Genomic DNA, 23698 nt, shown 5'->3' on the forward strand with positions numbered 1-23698 from the left:
TAAAATATATTATCTCCAAACGAGTATCTTTAAACAAAAAAAATTAATAAATTTTAAACAATACCATCATAATTCACAGTGTGACAGTGACACTTGATTAGAGTGGGCTGAAGTGCTAAACATCTTGATTGATTAAGAAAATTTATCATTGATTTCATTTCATTTATTTCTTCTATTCTAGTACATGTAAAATATATATATATATATATATATATATATATATATATATATATATATATATATATTCCTTTGTAATGACAAATTAATGTAATAAACTTTTGAATGACATTAATTAAGATGTTTTCATCATTTGGGCTTACAAAATATAATTATGTCTGACTTCATATTTATGACAGTATTCATTAGGATTACTTCCACATTTTTTTACTGTTAATCATAGTACATCATCTATATACCAACCAACAATGAGCACACATTTGCACTGGTCTTGTAACAAATGAATTTGGAATTTACTAAAACCATACTATTAACAACATATACATATATATACATATTTTCAGAATTTTAATTCATTATTATAGAAATTTGTGAAAATTGATGGTGTTATTAGTCTAACTAATAAAGTCTCTTAAGGAGTGGTTGGGAAGAAAGTTGGACTAAAATAGTCTATTAAAAGACAAAATAAGCTAAAATAATCAATAAAAAAAAATGTCACATCTAACTCATAATCATTTCACTTTTTTTCTCACAATTATCAAATCAACTAAAAAAAAAATAAAAAATAAAAACCAACTTCTCAAACACAACTATTTTAGTAAACTAAAAAATCAAATAGCCAACTAAAATATCTAACTTTCCAAACAAAACCTTAGTAGACCAACAGTTTTGTCCCAAAATCTCTCTTTTCTATCTCAAAATATTCTTAACTGTTAAATCATAGAAAAATTTTAAAGCACAAAACTATCCAAACATAATTTCATGATTATGAATCTAACTAATGAAAAGTCCCTTAGTATACTATGGTTTTGTTCCAAAATTTCTCTTTAAAAATATTCATAAAAATCATATAAAAATTTCAAAATGCAAGAATATCAAAAACTAATTTCATGGTCATTTGAGACAGATCCCTCTTCTGGATTCTAGCTCCTTCATCCAGATTAGGAGAGTTATGATCAGAAGGTTAGTCACATATTGTTGTGTAGCCCATTGCTGATTGAAAACAACGTGCACTTGCACAAAGTACACGCGCAAAGAAAAAGTATTCTTCTTCTACCAATTTGAACATCAAGTGAAACTGTGGATATTGAAGAGGATAGAAAGGAATGGGAAGCTGATTGAAAACTGTTTCCTCTTGTACATTGTGTCTTAATACTTCATATACACATTATGATCATATCTACACTTCAGATAACCAAAAACAGTAACCTAAATTATGCACGGAGATTTCGTGACAACCACTTCTTTCGATGCAGGATGTCCATCTTCACAAACGCCTTCGCTTTATTCTCATCTTCCAAAAGATCACAAGCATCCAAGAAGAGTTCATCATCCATGTCAGGTACAGCTTGAAGTGCATCAACAATGCTTTCTATTGAGCTATAGTTCCTGTCCACTGTATTACTTCTACCTGCTTCTTGCAACTCCTCCCTGGTTTTCTTGATTTTTCTCCCACGTGTTGAACTTAATGGTGTGGTGGATTGGCGTCTTTTTCTCCCATTAGACACTTCATTATCAATAGCTGGGGACTTCAGAGCTCCAAATATGCCATCCATCCCCATTTCCAGGGCATTATCATCAATATTCATTTCTGGGCACAGATAACTTGACGTTCCATCATGGATCTCATCTCCAAAAATAATGCTCAGATCACAGTAATTCTCCAATATTATATCTTTGTATGCTACAGCATCGGGATGTTCCTGCAAATCATCACGGTGACAAATTAGCTATCAATTAAGAACATAAAGTCCAAGCAATTGGAATGGGTGTTTCTAATACCCTACTTCACAGAACTGGCATCAGTAAATCACTCTGTTAGATGGTGCATTATCAGCAATTCATCAAAAGTAAAGGTACTTTTCAAATAATATACAAGGTCCATGTCGTAGTAGCAGGAAAGTTGTACTTGGGTTACGTTTCTTACTTAGAAACGTGATTCGGCGCTCCCCAAGTAAAAAACTTGTAAGAAACTCGATCCCAGCTAAGATAAAACCTCTCAAACATATAAATCTCACATAAATAAAAGAAAAACAACTCAAACTTAGTAGTTCCTATTTAGATATTTACTTATACTTAACAAAGATAATTTGTAGTTGACATCCATCTTTAATATTTATTCATATTTTAACACATATCACAACTATGTAGGGAAAAAAAGAAAAAAAAAATTGTTAAAATCTATTCAATATATAAAATATATATGCTCCCATAGGCACTTCCAACCTTAGAAACTTCTATATTCCCTAACTCTCCCAACCCCGCTTCCTGCAACTAAGGTCCATGTTATTTTGAGTTGAAGTCATTAATAATTACATGAACAATAAAACGAGGAAACAGCCTTTGATTTGCCGATTCAGTCATACACATGAAAGAAATTCACCTCAATATAAGCTTCCCAATAATCATTGTCAGCTGTGACTTTTTGTTCTATTTCGTCCCATGCAAAGCCATTCTTGTTGAGAAGAGTGCTGATGTCGTCATACTGTTTCATCAATCTTAGGTACCGATTTTCCAGTACACATTTGTCAAACTGAAGTCCAAATTTCTCATTGAATGATGTGATCATGCAGACCCAAGCTTGCTTATTGAAGGTATTTTCAACTCTATTCCCTTCAAACACCTGTCCTAACATGAGGTCAATGAAATATCTGTCCATTGGCTTTGTCCAAGCAATGCTCGAAGTATCACTACCAGAAGAGGATTGGTCATCTTCCTGATCTACACATTGAGAAAACAATCAGTCACAAGACGCCATATAGGTGCCTTGGATACCATGAATATTTGCATTATGCATAATATAGCAATATAGATAAGTCCATTTTTCCTACTTCCTGTGGAATTCTTTTTTTCTTTCTTTATTTTCGTTTTACCTTCTTTTTTTCATGCACGGAAAGAAAGGGAGGGAATATCAGTAAATAGAATATCATGAAAAGATGAAACAACTCGAGTACACACAATTTATAGAACAAAACTCTATGCGCCTATAGAGCTAAAAGATTCCAAATTCTTTACAAAATCCAAAAAAGTCTAGATGGGATATTATGAAGCACCAACTCTTCAAAATAAGTGTCATCCTCATATCCGACGTGGGGAAACGGCAGGGACATGTATGGAACACGCCACATGGCGTGTCCCTTTAATTCTTTTTTTTTCATGAATTACGCCAGGGACACGCCAACTAGTTTTTTCCTCCCCATTCTTTAGTGCTTTTGATGGATGTTGGAAATTTATTTATTTATTTTAAATACTTAATAGATCATCTATAAAAAAAGAATTAGTTTCTGTTAATTTTAATTGTTTGTGGATGTAATATTAATCTACCTATGAAATAAAAATATATGAAAAAATATTTTATTGTCGTGTTGCCGCCGTATCCGTATCTCCATTTTTTTGAAATAACCATGCCCCGTGTCTGTGCTGCTTAGATGGGATCAATTCCCTTTGCTCATCACTCAACTATGTAATAAATTCCAAATAAATACAACATAACCAATCACATTACTAAGATTAGAAAGACATTGTAATAGCAATATTATATATATATATATATATATATATATCATTCACATGCAGCTTCCAAGATAAACAATTAGATCAATCATACTGGCAAATAAACAATAATCACACTTGTGCTTAAAGCATAAAGACAGAGCTATAGTCCATATTTATGATCATTGCCACCATTCTAGTCATGGTTCACCAATATAAAGACAACAGCTGTGGTTCACACAAATCAAGCAAGGAGAGAGAGAGAGCTCACAAATGTTTACTTTTAGGGCACCATCATCAAGATTGGTACAATGACTTGCATGGTCACTTCTTCCATTAGTGCTTGTATTTCCATATATCAGAAACAAATCATTATAGTTTGGGAGAGTTCTACTTCGGAATGGTTGTGCATCAGGACGCTCCTGGTTATGAAGAATGTAAGCTACTGCACACTAAAATCTTACATGTTACGAATGTTATTAGAGAACTATACTGAAATATGCACCTTGATATAAGCATCCCAGATATCATCACTAGCCATCACCATCTGTTGCATTTCATCCCATGCAAACCCACTCTGATCAATAAGAGTTCTCATATCATGGAATAGATTCCTCATTTTCTCAAAACGACTTTCTAGAACATCTTTGTGGTGCTGAGACCCAAATTTTGCGACAAACTTCGCCACCATATCACCCCAAGCTTGTTTGTTGAAATTTTGATCAATCATATTCCCTTTACGGATCTGCTCTAGCATTAAATCGATAAAATATCGGTCCATAGGTGCTGTCCAACCAGACCTCAAACAACTGCAATTTTGGGATGCTTGAAAATCCCTTCCTTCAACAAATTAAAGAAGAACATGAGATAACAATAATAGAATATATTCATCAAAACCCATTGAACTTTTATTTCACAAAGAAAAACTATATGCATCATGCATCATTCATTTAGGGCAGTCTATGCAATTTAAATTATTACTCACAGGTTCCAAAGTTGTCCAACCCTGAGAACATTTTTCACTAAATCAAGTTGACACAATAGTGATAAAATAATAATAATAATAATAATAATAATAATAATAATAATAATAATAATAATAATAATTCCTTAAATCGCATCAAAATACAAACTAACCATCACCATTGAAGCCCACATATGGATCTGATTGGTTCCATCTTCCTTCAGAAGTCAAATTTCCATAAACCAAGCATAAATCATTATAATTTGGCATTGTTTTTGTTCTGAATGATGTTCCATCTGGGTTCTCCTATAAACAACATATGTAAGCCACTAGCAATTGGAACTCACATGTAAGAGTAAGACCCAAAGGAATAAGCAATTCACCTTGGTATAAGCATCCCAAACATCATCAGGTCCCGTGACCATTTGCCTTGATTCATCCCAAGAAAATTCACCCAGTTCAAGCAGATTCTTCATATCATGATATAGCTTCTTCAAACTTTTATACTGACCCTTCAAAACATATTTGTCATGCTGTGATCCAAATCTATCATTGAATGCTGCCACAATATCTATCCATACTTGTTCGTCGAATATGTGATTAATGATTTGCCCTTTATGCACTTGCTTTAACAGAAGGTCAATGAGACAGCGGTCCATTGAAGGTGTCCAATCTGTCCTTGAACAATCACTATCTGCATTACAAAAATGTCCTTTCTTTTTAAATCAGAGACTCTGATATAAAAATACAATGATAGATCAATTTAATTCACAATGATTGCAGGCATGCACCTACTGCCAATCATACAAGCTAAAGTTACATGAATTAGCTTCATTTCGCTTTAGCCAATAGATTTTCAACTTAGTGAAAAAATTGGTAATTCAGCATTAGATGTGGTTGAGGAGCCAGTGTTTGAGAAGTATGGAAAAACTATTGTAAAAATATATGTATTATGGATTGATATTTTGATGTATTACAAGATTGATAAATTACAATTCCTATACAATCTATATATAGAAGAAAATGTGGTAGTAGGTGTAGTGGAGGTGATAGTGGGTTAGGTGAAGTGGAGTGTGTGGTGAAGTGGAGGTAGGTGAAGTGGAGTGTGTAGTGGAGTAGGTGAAGGTAAAGATGGGAAATTCTAACAGCCCCCCGCAAACTCAAGGAGGAGAGAAACTAACCAACTTGAGTTTGGAGAGAGTAACAAAACAAGAAAATACATAAAAATAAAAGAGGATAAGAGACACTGTATGGTCGTGTCAGACCATTGGTGAAGACACTGGATGGTGGTGTCATAACGTTGTAGAGGACACTGTATGGGGGTGTCATAACGTTGTAGAGGACACTGTATGGTGGTGTCATAACGTTGTAGAGGACACTGTATGGGGGTGTCATAACGTTGTAGAGGACACTGTATGGTGATGTCATAACGGTGTAGAGAACACTGGATGGCGGTGTCAGACCGATGTAGAAGACAGTTTATGGGGTCATGTCGGACCGTTGTAGCAGACAATGTTGTGACAGTTGTTGTGACAGTTTACGGAGTCTTGCTGGACCCTTGTAGAAACTAACCGGAATCAATGTCGGGACAGTTTACAGAATCTTGTCGGACCCTTGTAGAAACTAACCGGAATCTATGTCGGGACAGTTTACAGAGTCTTGTCGGACCCTTGAAGGAGCTAACCGGAATCAGTGTCGGGACAGTTTACAGAGTCTTGTCGGACCCTTAAAAAGTCGCACCCTCAAAAGGTGTGCCCAATCTTTCAAAAGGCATACCAAATCCATAAAAAGGCGTGCCATCAAAAGGCGTGCCCAATCCATAAAAAGGCGTGCCCAATCCATAAAAAGGCGTGCCAAGTTGTCGGGCGTCAAGAGGCGCGCGATGCGCGTGGCTGCCTCGGCTATATAACCAAGACTGAACCTGAGGCTGAGGCAGAGGCTGAGACAAAAAACCTGCGAATTGCTCTGAAAAACTCTTCGTTGTGCTGAGAGAGAGAGTCTGGAACACTCTGTTGCGAGAGATAGTCTGTAATACTCTGTTGCCCAGAAAATGGCCTCGTCTTCCCGGAGTCTGCTCACTCTCTTTCCTGACCTCAACGAGTCAACAAGAGAGATAACTGGTGCGGTGGCACTGGAACCTCAACCAAGCGCCCCGGAGTTTGCTCCGTTGAACTTTCCTATGCGGTCTGTGGAGCAAAGAATGGCAGTGCAGTCGGATGTGGAGGCCAATCAGTATACATTGAAGGCATGTGTGGAAAGCATGACGGCGGTCACTAATTTGTCGAACCGGCTGCAGAATAGGACAAATGAGGTGCAGCATTTAAACTCCCAGCTGGCTCTGCTCCAACGCATGTATAAGGATGCGCGAGCAGAGATAAGCGTGCTAAGGGCAGAAAACAAGGAGCTGAAGCGGAAGGCCACCGTGATGTTTCGATTTGGAGGGCCGCCATATGCTGCAGTGGAGGAGCAGAGTGGAGTGAACGTGCTCGGTGGCGTCGGAAACACTGAGGCAACACCGTCAAGGGCCGCCCAGGACGGAGGCAAGAAGAAGAGACCTGCAGCAGAGTAGAGAAGAAAAATTCCGCCTGTGGATTTTTTTTTTTTTTTTTTTTTGTAAAATGGTGATCGGGGTCGATCCCGGAGATGAATAAAATAGGGTGTGTTGTGCAAATGTGTAATTTTTTTTTGTTTTTTTTTTTTTGTTTTTTTTTTTTTTTTTTTTTTTGTTTAAATAAAATAAAAGAAAGGAAAAGAAGGGGGACAAAGCAAGTTGGGTGCCGTGTTGTTTTTGTTTCAAAAGAGGAAGTAAAATAATAATAAAAAAAAAGTTGAGTGGAAAGAATGAAAAAGAAAAAAGATGGTGGAATGGCTCAGGCTTTTGAAGTAAAATAATAAAAAAAGAAAAAGAAAGTTGAGTGGAAAGAATAAAAAAAGAAAAAAAGATGGTGAAAAAAAGATGGTGGAGATTTACAGGTATGTGTCGTGTGCTTGGCAAACGATGGAGGAAAAGAATAAAAAAAAAAATAGAAATTGGTGCAAAAGTGGACAGGCTGTGCAAGATATTATAAGAAACAGATACAGATATAGATAGAGTAAAAGAAAAAAAGTTGCGTGGGGTTGTGTGGTCTGTGTCGATGGTGGGGCAGAGCCCCCCTCCTGAACAGAAGAAACGGGAATAGAAGGCATGACACTGTGCATTCGCCTAGGCCCTCTTGTCCGGAGAACATTGAGCGCATAGGTAACAGTGGAGATACAGGCGAGTTTCCGAGAGGCACTCATCGGCGGAGGATCGACGAACCGGCATGAAAGGGGAAAAACACCACCACCACCACCACGGCGGCGGCGCTAACAAGACCTCGTCTCTCCGAGGCTGATGATTCTCAAAGCATCCGACTGTTAAATCATAGGTGGAGCGATGCTCAAGCGTCGGAGATGCTGTATCCTCCTCGTCGGAGACAGTTACAAGACGGATTACTGGACAACGGTGATTTCGAGACCCCTCCAGCCGGTGGGTTCTCAAACCTGGGATTAGGAGGAAGAGGAGATGGGACGACGGCAATCCCAAGCTGGAAAACGAACGGGACAGTCGGAACTGGCGGCGGAGCTAGTGAAAGCAGGTCAGCAGAGATTGTGTCTGTAACATTATCTATGGTAGTTTTGAAGAGATTTGCTTGTATGTGATGGAGAGAGAGATGAGAGGTCCGGCGGGCGGCCAAGGCGAGGCTGCCGCCCGCCGGTAAAGCGAAAATACTAGGTTTTCAACCTAGCTCTGATACCATGTAAAAATATATGTATTATTGATTGATATTTTTGTTATGGTTACAATGATTCCTATATATAGGAGAGGGTGAGTGTAGTGGTGTAGTGGGTTAGGTTTAGTGGAGTAGGTGAGGTGGTAGTGGTGTAGTGTAGGTGATAGTGGGTTAGGTGAAGTGGAGTGTGTGGTGAAGTGGAGGTAGGTGAAGTGGAGTGTGTAGTGGAGTAGGTGAAGGTAAAGATGGGAAATTCTAACAACTATGGCAACATTTCCTTCTTTTTCCTGAACCCCGCAAAAAAAATGCCTTTTGTGAGATTTGTTAATAATTCAGATGATATAAGCAAATATGTTCAGTATCAGAGAATAACAAGATGCCAATTAACAACCATCAAAACTGGATCTATACCATCGAGGTCTTCACTGTGAGCCATATTGCTAGGTTTTCCATTAGAACCTTCCTCGCCATATATGACACATAATTTGTTGAAGCTTGGGACAGTTTTAAATTTATACAATTGAGCATCAGGATATGCCTGCACCGTAAAACATAAGCAATGAACTATCAAACAAAACACAACTCAGTAACAAGAAGCATGTGAATGGTGGTTCACCTTGGTATAAGAGTCCCAAACATACTCTTCAGCAGTAACCATTTCTTGGGTTTCATCCCAAGAAAACCCATTGTGATCAAGAAGAATCTTTAAGTCATTATATTGCTCCCTCAAATGTTTATAGCGACTTTTCAAGACCTCTTTGTCATAGTGAGATCCAAATTTTGAATTGAATGACTTCACCATTTCATTCCAAGCCTGAGTTATAAATGCATGCCCAATTTTATTCCCTCTTAGCACCTGGTCCAGTAATAAGTCAATAAGATAATGGTCCATGGGTAGTGTCCAATATGTCCTTGTACAGTTGCTGAAACTGGGAGCCTGGGCCTCCTTTCCTTCACCTAGATAAATAAAAGACGTGTAGATGATTAATTATTCATTCATGAAGTCATTCTTTGTCTCATAATATATATATATATAGGGCAAAATCCATTTTATCACTTGTGGCAGCGGCCCAGTGTACTTTTACTCCCTTTTCTTCTCAAAATAGTCACATGTCCCCTCATGTGATTTTAGACTAAATTGCAACACTAACTCCATTAACGGTAGTGATAAAAAGACAAACCCTTATTCTTCTTTCTCTACTTCTCATTGTCTTCATAAAAAAAGAAATCAAATTGATCTTCATAATCACAAATAACCAAGCCAAACTTAAAAAAAATATATAAAAAAAAAAAATCCTAAATTAAATATCAATTAAAAACTTTATTTGCCCCCGTGGCATAATGATAGAGCTTCTAATGCATCTTACGTTTTTGCCAACATTTACTGTCAAGATAATTGCAAGCAAAAATATAGTGCAGTTGGTTCCAAAATTGTGCAAAAACTGTGTTAGTTAACATCTTAGACACCAGTGTAGAAAACATGTTAAACAAGATCCATTGTTGGTTTAGATTTTAAAACTTCCATCTCACTCTTCCTCCTACAAAAAAAAATAGTAATAATAATAATAATAATAATAATAATAATAATAACAAACAAATAAAATAACCTTCCTGCTGAAAAAACTATCATGAAGTAAACACAATAATCACACAGAGTGAATCCCAAAATAAATGGCATAATTATTAATAATGCTTGAAATCCTTCAAAATCCTACCTATGATACAAGACGAAGATTTATTAAGTCCATTTACATGTGCTCTTGATGGAGTAGTATAACAGCCAACTATTTAATACATTCAAAAAACTCAGCTTATGAGAATTTCTCATATAACAAAAAGGTGATCTCTTCATTTCAATGCCATTTCCAGTGTGACAGAGTCTTTACGTCTGACTGGTGAGGCAATTGTACAGGATCTGCAAATTTATGAAGCATAGAGTGTGGCCAGTGCACAAATGGTGCAGTGGATTCCTAATGGGGTTCGGATGTGAAGGCAGGGAAAGTCCATGTCCCAGGTTTGTTATCATATAACAAAAAAGTGAGAGGGGGTGGGGGAGGGGGAGGGGGAGGAGACGGGGGCGCGGGCAGGGGTGATGATAAGGGAGGCAGTGACGGGGGAGTTTGGGGAAGGGGGCAGAGAGTTGGTGGGGAAGTGACAGGAGGGGGTGGGTGGGGGTGGTGGAAGGAGTAGGTGAGTTAGGGTTTGGGTTTTGGATAGGGTTTGAAGGTACAAAAAGAAGATGAAGAGAAGACTTAACCAAAAAAAAAAAAAAAAAAGAAGAGAAGGGTAATTTAGTCTTTATGTATTGAAATTTATCTTCGACTAAAAAAAATTCCCCTCTACACAGCCATCTATCTCAATTTCTGTCTATTTGGACGGAAAATATAACGGTAGCACTTTAGTCTAAAACCACATAGAGGGTATATGGCTTTTTTAAAAAATAAAGGGGATAAGGTGCTACCGAACCATAGGGGTGTAAAGTGGATTTTGCCTGTATATATACATATATATTGTACCAGAAAGAAATTTATTTAGACTAACATTTTAAATGAAGATATTAACTTTGCAACTGATTTCATAGTTATACTTGTAGTATACATTTATTCGAATAACTATGAAAACCTCAGTCGTCAACTGCTCGTGAGGGTATTTTAACCATTGACAACCTTAGATAGAGACTCAAAAGTGATGGTTGATTGGTCATGTATGTTCAAGAATGAAAGGAAATGTATCGAACATCTCCTTCTTCATTGTCCTGTAGGCCTCGGGAGAACAAATTATAGAGCCTGATTAGCTTAGCTTGATTTTTAGGGCTATTTGGGTGACAACCAAGTTCAGTCGTGGATGTTCTTGCTAGTTGGAATTCTTACTATCCCAAGAGGTTAGAGAAAAAAGATTAGCAGAATATTGTGTCATGTATGTTATGAACTATCTAGAGGGAACAAAATAGAAGGTCTTTTGAGGACACCAAACTTCCTATTCATACCTTGATGGGATCTGTGTTCCTTTCTCTATTATTTTGGATGAGACCAAACTACCATTTCTCGATTTTGTCTTTTGTGCAGTTCATAGGTGACTTATATATCCCAATGGATGTATAGCTTTAACGTATGTTTTTGCTTAGCTAGTTGATGTATGTAGCTGTGTGAGGGTAGAATTTTAGCCCCCTCTAAGGCACTCTTTCTTATTATAGAATCATATTTATCAAAATAAAATAAAATAAAAATCTAGCATGACTAATTTCTCCAGAACATAAAATTTAAGTCAACTAGAACGGTGGACACATTTATGATAAAGCCATAGAATAACATTATATTAAACATAACAAAGCAGATGATCACCGTACAAAAGTTCACAGTTCATTCAAAGCTATTGTTACATCATGTGACAGACCTCAGTCTTGCCAGTTATTAAAGCAACTACAGGGCACCACATTATCATCCTAGATTTAAACTAATGTTAACTTGGTGACATATACCACATCAACAATAGCTTCTAAGATGTCATCTTCGAGATTGTCTTCTTTCACAATTGACTACATATTCTGCATAACGTTGTGAGTCCTAAATTGTGGACATAATGTGATTTCATATTTGTCCAAAATTTTAAGAACTTGATAGGGAATTGAATTCTGTCAATTTGTGATCAGGTCATAAATAGTTAATATGGTCATTAATAACAATAAAAATTGATTAAAAAAACAATAAAATGAAACATTATCACGGTTGGGTTGTCAAACCTAATGAATTGACAAACTAAACCAATAAAATGCATTTCAATTGACAATGGCAATTCATTTACAATTGAAACCTTATATCATGCCCATGATAGGAATAGAAACAAACCAATATTTAGTCCTTGGATTTCATCATCAAAGTCTATATCATGACTTGAACGACTGTATCTTCCATCTGCAGTTGCATACGCATATATCAAGCACAAATCACTGAAGTTCATAAGAGGTTTATTCCTGTAATATTGTGCATCTGAATGGACCTGCATCCAATCAAGTTATATTACTAGCCAGCAAGGGCAGATAAATTAAAACAAAGAGACCATGTACCTTAGTATAAGTATCCCAAACATAATCCTCAGCTACTACCATTTGCTGAGTATCATCCCACGAAAATCCACTCTGGTCAAGAAGATTCTTGACATCATTAAATTGTTTCCACAAAGTACTATAACGATTCTTCAAAATATCTTTATCATGCTGAGTTCCAAATTTTGCACTGAACATGCTAAGCATATCAGCCCATGCTTGCTTGTTGAAAGTATGTCCAACTCTGTTACCCCTATGCATATGATCTAACATAAGATCAATAAAGTAGCGTTCCATTGCTGGAGTCCAATATGCTCTTAAACGCTCACTGCTCATGGGTGTTTGGCAACCCATTCCTTCACCAAGAAACTGAAGCAATAACCATAACTGTTACGTTGTTTAAACATAAAATGCTTCTTATATGTACAGAATAGGTCTACAAACCACTAATCATGACGTCAAAATTTCTAGAATGAAGGTTACAAAAACCCAGGCCACAAAAGATCATACTATTAGTTAAAGGCCCCGTTTGTTTTGGGAGATAGAATAGAGGGGATTGATAGTGAGGGGATTAATAGTGAGGGGATTGTTAGTGAGGGGATTGATAGTGAGGGGATTAATAATGAGGAATTGTTAAATTATTTTTATATAAAATAATAAAAAAAATAAAAATATATAAAAAATTAAACATTATATTTAAAAAAAAATTCCCAATATATAAAAAATAAAAAAATTTCTAATCCCCTCACTATTTTCTAATACCATCTCTACCTCATCCTTACCAATCCTCCTTCCAAGGATATTAGTAATACCAAGGGACTAATAGTCCCAAGGCTATCTCTGCAAACAAACAAGGGCCTTAGTAATACCAAGGTATTACTAGTCCCAATACCCTCCCTATAGCCTAAAACAAACGGGGCCTAAAACTATTATTCAAAAAAATATTGCTCACAAAGCATCTAAGAATGTGTAAAAGAGACAAGTTCAAGCTAATGTCATCATCATTAATGACATAATATCAACATTAATTCTTCAAAACCGTTGACATATATCGTGTCTTCAATAAATGTAATTCTCAGGTAGCATTGCAATAAAAAACTCAAAGACAAGTATCCTATAAAACCTTCAATGATAAGCAAAATGAGCTTAGCTAACAATAAAGGAAATTAGTCAGAATTTTGTGATGTGAGACTAAGTGAACACTTCATCAATAAATAGATAACATGAATTCTTAATCATAGATTAAACTAATCAATCTAGATTAGTTGAATCTTACACTGAGCCTGAAATCATATACCAAAATTCAAACCTACTGCATTCACATAAAGTTGAACAGGAATAACTTGACAATTTCAATGCAGTTTTTAAATAGATCATGAAAAAATCTCTCATATGCACCCATAGTCACCTACTCACCTCATTGGGACCTATTATGTATACTTTATTTGTTATATTGGTTTATTTGATATCTTTATTCTCTTGTGCTCCACAGTGGTGGCTCCAGAAATTTTTGTTGATGGGATCAAGTTAAAACTTAAACTCAAATTCTCACCTCATAAAAATTATTTTTAAAAAAAAATTGAAAAAAAAAATAAAATAAAATAATAATAATAATAATACATTGATGCTTTGTTTTTCACCAAAAAACACAAATTATGTACTTGTACAATTGTTCACAACAAAGTCCTATATTTTAGAATCAATGTGTAATAACCTCGTTACCAATATAATAAAATATATCTTTTGCAATGTATATCACCAAATAAATAATCATTCATTCACTAATTTTTTATTCAATTACGAAATCGACTCTATAAATTTTATTGTTAAAAAAGATCTTTCTATTGTTTTCAATGTGACCTAGAAAAACTAATGTTAATTTCACAACCAAGTAGACCAATGGATATATGATAGGTACCGAAATGTATACATTCAGGCTCCCTAAACTACACTTGTTAAGTCCATAATAATGGATTGGTGTGTTGTGCAGGTAATTCAAGTCCTTGCAAAGAAAGTGAGCTTAAATGAGAAGATTGAAGGTCCGCGAGATGGGACCAAACAAAGCAAGAAGGAGAGTGTTGAATGTTGAGGTGTGCCTGAGTGCAGGTCATGGTGAGCCCGGGCGCATAGTAGTGAAGCTATTGTCCAAGTGAACCCGGGTGCACAACGTGCTAAAAAGTTCAAAAATTTAAGTTTTTATGCTCGTTTTGAGCCCATTCGAACCCTGATTGGTATGAAACTATAAAAGGATAACTTAGCCTTCAAGAAAACGGATCTTCAGTCATTGAAAGATGGCACAAGAGGCAAGAGGAAGGAAACCCAAGGTTCCAAGGACAGAGTTCTCCACATCCATGGCGTTCTTCACCTTCTCCATGGGCAACTAATCTTTTCCTTAGGGTGTAGATGAAACCCTAGCCAAGTAACTTTGGTTTGTTGTATTTTACTTTGGAATTCATTATTAATACAATGATTGTGTAATTTTGAGACAAATTTCTATTCAATTGAATTCATTCTTCCAATCTTCTTTGATATATTTAATTTATGTGATTTTAAATACATGGGTACACCGTGGTAATCTTTTTGCATGTATTTGAGAGTTAAGATAACTATTGCCTGTCGAAGACGAGACGTCTTGCAACCCTAGTTTAGTGTAAACATTTCATACTAATTGAAGATAAGTTATGCATGATTCTTAAATCCATGAATTCTCTTGAAGACAACGTTAGGGCTTGTAGCCATAACAAATCACTATAGTATTAAGCAATCAATTCCCGAATTGATACAATGATTATTGTTATGCAGTTAGTAGTGAATTTAAATCCCCAAGTCTTTTCATATTGAATTTAACTTTTGCTTTTAATTAGTTTTCATATTTCATTATATAAAATCTCAATATCTTTAGAATTAATTTAAGAACAAATTTTTACATTTAAAGTAACTCAGCCTTTCAGTCCCTGAGAATCGATACCTGAACTTGCCATTATTTTACTGAATTAGGGTATAATTTAGTGTTTTGGGCCAAGTTTGGCATCCTCCAAAAAATCCAAAAAGTCAAAAAGTCACTATCCTATTTAAGTCACATCATCTTATTTAAGTCACATCACTTCTCTAACACATCACTTCAAACCCAATCCAAATCCAATCCATATTTCATAAAAAGTCAAAAAATGCACTTATTTAGTCTTCCCAAACTTGGCCTTAGTTTTTGTTGCAAACAACACAATCAATATACAATATATATCTCCTTCTCCCCAACTTTGTACTAAAATCTCCAATCCTCTTTAGTTCTAAAAACTCATTGTTGGAGTGTATATCATATCAATAATATAAATATAAAGTTGTTAAGTTTGCTAGTAGAGTGAGTTCAATCTTTTAAGCATGGGGTCAAATTTAGATCAAACTATTTTCTTTTATGACAATGGATAATAATAATATTTCATTTTTTTTAAATATTTTAAGAAGTGTTTGATGTGGTCAATTGACACCGCCGCCTTGTCCTTGTGTCCGATACCCCTATGGCACTTGTTTTGAAGTGTCGGTACTTCATAGATCTTAAGATTTGATTTAAATTGCTAGGTCAAATATCATATTGTAAGGAATCTAATTAAATCTACATGAATGTCTAGAGAATCTCACGATTGACGATTCATCACCGATTCATGCAATTCAAGTGGTTTTAAATCTCAACAATCATAAAAGAATTTTTTTTTTTTTTTATAGCTTTCTCAGTAACCATAATTTATTTACTTATTTATTTATTTATTTTTAGCTTTCCCCCCTCAGAAACAAACTTCTCAAGAAAAAAAATTTAAGGCCCTTACAGTTAAAATATATACATATATATTCCACCTTTCTCACTCCCCCCGCCCCTCTCTTTTGTTTATGTTATATACCATTGGAGATCTCTAATGTTATCATTAAAGACATAAGCATTCACTTTTTTCAAAGTCTCGAAAACTCTAAATAAAAATTAACTTTTCTGTATTTTTTATGGGCAAAGAGAATTTTTTATTTCATTTTCTTTAAACGAGAAAACAAGCAAAAGAACTCTAAAGATGACAAGGATTGGATTCGGAATATCAATGAACAAAAAGTAACTACAATTACATATATGTATATAACTATTAGAATCACGACTCTATTTGGTATAGATTCTAAGAGGTGATTATTACTTCTTTTAATTTGAAAGTCTTGTGTCAAACGGTTTGATGCAGCTTATGCTTATGTCTTATTAGGTAGAAATAACTAGGGGTGCAACTTGGGTGGGTTCGGTCGGGTTGGGATGTTATCCAAGTTCAACCCAAGTTATGCTGAGACCTGCTCAGGCCCGCCCAAGCCCAAATTGTAACCCGAGGTTGCCTGTCCAAGCCCGACCCGAGTTAAACCCGAATTGTAAATGAATTTCAGTTTTTTTTTTTTTTTTGCAACTACATTATTAAAATATTAAAATTTGACTCTATTTACATTTTTTTTTTATATAGAAAATCATTAATACCATCAAAACAAATAAGTTATATAATGTAAAAGAGATGTCGCCATAATAGTCCTTACAATTTATGAGTGAAAATAAAAAAAATAAGATTTTATATTATTTGTATATATAATATATATTCAATATGATTTAATAATCTAAATTACTTTAATATCATGTAATGACTAATAATTTATATGTATATTTAATATTTTTATATATCTATATATGTATAATTCGGATTTCGGGTTACTCGGGTTATTTGACGTCTTTCCCAAGCCCGTATAAATTTAATTCGGGTTTCTAATATTTTACCCAAACCCGTACCGAATTTGAAAATATTTTGTCCAAACCCTAAAAAAATTGGGGTTGAGCCCGCCCAAGTTGCACCCCTAGAAATAACTTAAATAAGTTGGAAAAAGCTAATTACTTAAAAGTTAGGAAGGAGGTACTTTTAGCTTCAGCTTTCTGATTATTAGATTTTAGCTTAAAAAAAAGCTCTACCAAACCAGGCCAAAATCCTCCCAACCAGCAAACTACTCGAGGATAGATTCATTTTCAAGATCATAGCACAAAATGTAAAATCCAATGTAGGATTAAATGAAAAAACATATTCACAACCATAGCACAAAATGTAGAGTTATTTCATTCAGAACCCAAGTGAAACAAGTCCTTAGGCATGTTAATAATAAATTCGAAACTGGTATCAATTACATATAGCACACTACATATTCAGAAAAGCAGTGCATCAAAATGAGATGAACACTGAAGAAATGCCAATTACGAAAAGAAGGAGAGAGCAATAGATTAAATTCCACAAGTTAATAACAAAGAGAAGCAGCAACAAAGAAAAGATCATATCTCAAGGCTGCCCACAGTCAGTATAAACAGAAAGAGTATATACAAATAATCAGGAACATCTATTGAACCAAGTTAGGGCATCATCATCATTCCTGAATTGATTCTTATACCCAATTTACTTGTCATGCAGCTTTTGTCTAATCTCTGTTTAGAGATAAAAATCTAAAAATTAAAAATTAAAACATAAAAACCATTGAGGTGAGCTTGAGAATAGAATTCGGGCAAAAACAAACAAACAAACAAAAAAAAAAACAACAACAACAACAACAACAAAATGAATAAGAATTGAAATACTTAACAAATAAAAGAAAGAATAAACCCTACCGAGAGAGAGAGAGAGAGGCGAGATTAGGGTTTCAGTACCTGGAGTTCGGTTCGAAACAGGTGGAGTATAACTGGTGTATCGGCCGGAGTAGTGAGAACTGAGAACTTTGATAATGGCCCAAGACACAAATGACCAGTGAAGGCACTCACTTTTTGTCAAAATAAATAAATAAAGAGCAAATTACGTATGATTTAACAAAATTACAGATATTTCTAAAATTTGAGAAATTATAAATATTTCTTAAATGTACTATTTACATAATAAATTAGGGAGTAAATTATTATGAGAATATAAATCTCAAGGGGTAATTTGTTATGAAAATATAAACCTCATGAGGTGTTTGTAATTTCTAAAACCTTAGGAATATCTGTGATTTAGTTAAACCTCGAAGGAGGTGTATGTAATTTTCCCATAAATTAAATAAATGGTAAATTACAAATACACCATGAGATTTTCTTCAGATACCGATGGTTCGTTATGATTTAAAAAATTAGAAAAATTACGAGTACCCTGTTACAATTTTTTATTTAATGGAATTAATTGAAAAATTAAAATGTATAATTGATCATTCATACAATAATAAAATTACTTAAATTATTAATTGAAACATATTTCTAACATCATTAAAGACTGTTAATTGACTTGATAATTTATTAATAAAATAGGCAATTTGTTATAAAATTAGAAACCTCATAGGGTGAAATGTAATTTTCAAAACCACATGGAGAGATTTATATTTTAATCAAACGTGAGAGGGTGTATTTGTAATTTATCCATGAATAAAATAAAAGTAAATTACACTGACACCTAATTTTTGTTTAATATTGATTTCTGTTTAATACATGTTTCTCCTCACGTTTGAAAAATCATATTCCCTACCTTAAGATTTGTAATTTTATTATGAATTATCTCCTGAATAACTGATGTCATGCCCTAAAATTTTTTAAATTACCATTTTTCCTTTTTTTACCATTTCTTTTTCTTATATCATGATTGGATTCTATAGCTTTCTATCATTAAATTCTACTTGAACATATTTTTATTGAGTGGTGATATACAAACATAAATTTTATATAAAATTTTTGAACACAATGATATAACTTAATAGCGACCTTTCACTTTAAAACAAAACATACCATAAAAATGATTTATATTTACAACAACATCACTATCACATCATTTTTATAATATTTTTTTGTATAAATTTTTATGTATGAATAGAATTTTTCATTTTTATTTTCACCATCATTTTTCTTTCTCGTCTATTAACCCACGTTTATTATAATATTACCCAACATCGTCGTTCACATTTATTACAATATTACTAAATTTCTGTACTTTTATATATATTTTCTTTTGTATTTGAAAAAAAAATTAAAAAAAACTCACAAAATAATATACTTCTTAAGTATATCTAGATTAAGTGTATCTAAAAAAATAAAAAAACATAAAAAATTAAAAAATAGAATAAAAAACTTAATTTTTTGTGTGAGTTAAACCAAAGAAGATGATTGTTATTTTCCTTAAAATGACATGAATAAATATCAGTATTTTTTATTATTTTATGTGTATAAAAGTTAAAGGATAAATATGTTATTTTAATATGACAAGGGAATAAGTATAATTTTTTAAACGTGAAAGAATGATATACATTAAATAAAAATCTCAGACAATGTCAGTATAATTTACCCATAAAACAAATTACACTTAATTCTTTTATTTTGAAAAAAAATACAATTACTTATACCCTTTCAATATTATTACACTACTCTCCATTTAATATGGTAGACATAGATTGAAAAAAAAAAAAAAAAATTAAAAAGAAGGAAAAAAAAAAAAGATAAATTGTGGTGATTAAGACCTCTACCCCTCCCCAAAATTCTTACAAATGTAGATCACTCATGATGTAAATCTCACACATACATAAGTGGGTCAGGAACATTTTGGGAGTACGAGGGTTATCCCCAAAGGGAATTCTAAATATTTCCCTAGATAAATATATATTTTAGTAAAAAGTAGATTATAATATTATTTTTTTTAGAATACTATTATTAGCACCTCATCAATTATTTTGAACCTCCATTTTTTAGCCTTTTTTTTATTATAATAATAACCTCAAATATAATTATTGAAAAGGATATTAATAATTTTGAGATGTCTCATCTCACAGTTAAACCCACACACCCACTACATCATGAATTAAGATTTATGAGAGCACCCACCTCTATTACCATCCATTCATCCTTCCTAAATCCTACCTTCAAAATCTACCCACCCTCAAAATCTTGAAAACCCTTTGAGGACAATATTCCGACAGTAACGGTGGCAACCATTTAATTACCTATACTTCTCTGACAATGACAATGAGTGAAAGTTTTCTTTGGAACCATAACTCCATGAGACAAGAATAGTACAACAATAAAAGCTCATAGGAGGTTTATAATTTTGATGGTGTTCTTAGCTCAAAGGATATTAGTTTTGTAAGAGTAAGTTTCTTAAAAAAAATGATAAAAATAATAAAAACTATTTGTCATTTTTTTGGGACTAAGCTCCCGAACATATGACCAAAATTTGGAAACACAAATCCAAACATTGTTTATTTGTTTGGGAGCAGGTAACCAAATATTTCTTATTTGTTCAAGAACAGATAACCGAAGAAAATGATGATGAGACAGAAATCACAACCCAAGCAAGGGCAAATAACAAGTAATCACACTTTGGCTCTTCTTCTTCTTTCTCAACCACAAAAACCCCAACCCAATTTCTTGCTGAGATATTTTAAGGATTGAAGATTAAAAATCTTATATTTATTTTCTCACTGTAAGGTCATGAACAAGTATGTGGAGATAAAATAGTAATCACATTCGTAAGTTTTGTTAGGGCTTTTGGGAGAGAGGTTTTTGGGGTGTAGGAGGTGTGCATTCAATTGACTAGGTAGAATATTTTTACAAAAATAATTTTGGTATTATTTTGGGGGTAGAAAAGAAATTTTAAGGGTTTTAATTTGGGTAAATTACAAATACACCACCTGAGGTTTTATTAAAATATAAATCGCCTCATGTAGTTTTAAAAATTACATTCCACTCCCTGAAATTTTTAATTTCATAACAAATTACTTATTTTATTAATAAATTATCAAGTCAATTAACAATTTTTAATAATGCTAAAAGTATGTTTCAATTAATAATTTAGATAATTTTATTATTGTATAAGAGAACAATTATGAATTTTATTTTTTGTAGTTAATTCTGTTAAATAAAAAATTTTAATAAGGGGATATTTGTAATTTTTCAAACCACAGGGGTCATTCTATATTTTAAGCAAATCTTAAGAAATATATTTGTAATTTATCCTAAAATTTATAAGTGGGAGTCTAAAGAAATATGAGATCCAAAATAATTGATACATGCTAATAACAACACTCTTTTTTTTATTCATATAACAAATGAATTATTGATATAAAAAAAATGATCTAACTATTAAGTAAATTAAAATCTTAAAGAAAGTCACTATAATTATATCAAAAGTGTAAGAATAATTGTATTTTTTTCAAACTTAAGGAAGATGATTGTAATTTACCTAAAAAAAATTATTTTATCTTATTACGTTCTTCATCTATCTAACAGCAACTTTGGTGTCCTGAAGCTTTACTCTCTTCATGCCATGTGGCAGTATTTTTTATTTTTTAAAAAAAACTTAAACAAAGAGATGGGCAAGAACTCATACCACTTAAGTTAAGTACACATTATAATATTAATTTCATTATTATTATTTTTTATTTCTACTTATTTAAATTGCGCACACATCGTGTGTGCCACCCACTAGTAATTCTAACTACAATCTCATCCTTAACGTTTCAATGTTTTCTTTACACCTCTAGCCTCATCCATTCCGCCACCGCCACCGCCAATTGCTATAGCCTCCTCTACCATGATAGACCCTTTCTCAACCTCTACCACTGTCAGCCAACCACTTCATAACTTCACCATCGCATGTGACAGAAAGAAATAGATTTACAGAAGAAGAAAAAAAAAATAGTAAAAGGCAATGAAAATAAAAAGAGAGGTCATGTTGGATCTGGTAAAGGGGCAATAGAGGAGAAAAGTGAGGGTTTGAGAGTAGCGAATCTTAAAAAAAAAAAAGGAAAAAAAAAAAGTGGCGAATAATGATGCTGCGTAAATAAGTGAAGGGCGGTGAAGAGAAATGTGAAAGAATGTGTTACTAAGGTAGAGAGATGATTATCATAGATGAATAGTAGTGAGTAAAGATTGGGTGGGTAGAGGAATTAAGATTTTAAAATTTTTGAATTTCAAGAGTTTTTAATTTTATGTAAGAATTAAATTGTAGTATAAAAATAAAAAATGAGGAATACAATGAGATGTTTTGTAGTCTAAATGGAAGCCCTTCCAAGAATACAAAAAGTTACAACTTGGGTCACTGCTGTGCTTTTGGCATAGCAGTGACTGTTGTGCCTCATTTTAAGGTATATTATGAATTTATTTTTATAATCTGAACCGTTCATGTTGTAGGGTTTGTTGAGTACTTTATGCCTACCAAAAATCATATTAATCGGATATCAATAACTATATGATTGATAACCCAAAAAAAAAACAAGAAGTTTTTCTTTTGAGAAATAGTATAAAAATATGCAATTCGATCATATAGTTATTGATATCCGATTAATATGATTTTTGGTAAGTATGAAATACTCAACAAATCCTACAAAATGAACGATTCAGATCATAAAAATAAATCCATAATGCACCTCAAAATGAGGCATAACAATCACTGTTGTGTCAAAGACACAGCAGTGACCCCAATTCCATCTTTTATTTTTAATTCGTAAGAATCAAATTCCTTATGCTATCAATCTCAAATTATAATGTATCCTTTCAGTCAAATTAGATGTGTACAAGTGTGTGTCTCTCACTAATTTAAATATGTTATAATTCTTATCAGAAAAAATAAATTACTTATTAAATTTATTAAGACTGTCACGTAATATTACTATTATATAAAAACATTTACTCTGCGTGGTGTGACCCATAAAGCTAGACACACATCTCCCGTGTAGGGTGTGTTTGGAAAGTGAGCAATTTTAATAGATTATTTTAATTTTTGATTATTGTAACAAGTTAAAATAATTATTTTTAGAAAAAGGGTTAAATTTTTATAATTAAATACGATATTTATGAGAAATTTTTTTTTGTAAACTTAATGTAATATTTTATTTTATTAATTATTTTAATTTATTTTATCTTTTAATATTGTTTTAACCCGCAAAGGTCAAAAAAAAGCTTATTGCCACACACCCCAAAACTTACAAGTTCGGCTTCTCTCCAATTCTAGAATTGGAGGATCCTCCTCCTTTGCTACCTAATAAAAATAATAATATTACAATGACTCCGTTTACTGTGAATAATCAATCTCCTTTTGGATGTTTCCTTTAAAATTGTGTGAGCTCACTCACTTTTTTGGTAAAGCATGTTAAAGCAAATATTAATCATATTCAATTATGTTAATTGGACAAAAATAGTCCCATAAAAAATGACGTTTCTAAAACTTAAAAATGACAGCATAGACAGAAACATGGTAAATCTCCTCCAAAGCAACA

General features: G+C 33.2%; 1 protein-coding gene across 1 annotated transcript; it reads right to left on the reverse strand.

The window, feature by feature from the left end:
* Positions 1–1276: 1276 nt before the first annotated feature.
* Positions 1277–18235, reverse strand: LOC114290457 (uncharacterized). The gene is made up of 11 exons (XM_082915056.1): positions 18123–18235; positions 12449–12796; positions 12231–12381; positions 9002–9342; positions 8797–8923; positions 5017–5327; positions 4807–4939; positions 4175–4509; positions 3941–4091; positions 2561–2898; positions 1277–1880 (listed from the first exon to the last, which is right to left on the reverse strand). The coding sequence occupies exons 2-11, from the start codon at positions 12779–12781 to the stop codon at positions 1392–1394; spliced, it is 2709 nt and encodes a 902-aa protein (XP_082771182.1). The 5' UTR covers positions 12782–12796; positions 18123–18235; the 3' UTR covers positions 1277–1391.
* Between the last annotated feature and the right edge of the window lie 5463 nt (positions 18236–23698).

Source organism: Camellia sinensis, chromosome 2, assembly GCF_055761805.1.
Source record: "Camellia sinensis isolate YWXY chromosome 2, ASM5576180v1, whole genome shotgun sequence".
NCBI classification, from domain to species: Eukaryota; Viridiplantae; Streptophyta; class Magnoliopsida; order Ericales; family Theaceae; genus Camellia; species Camellia sinensis.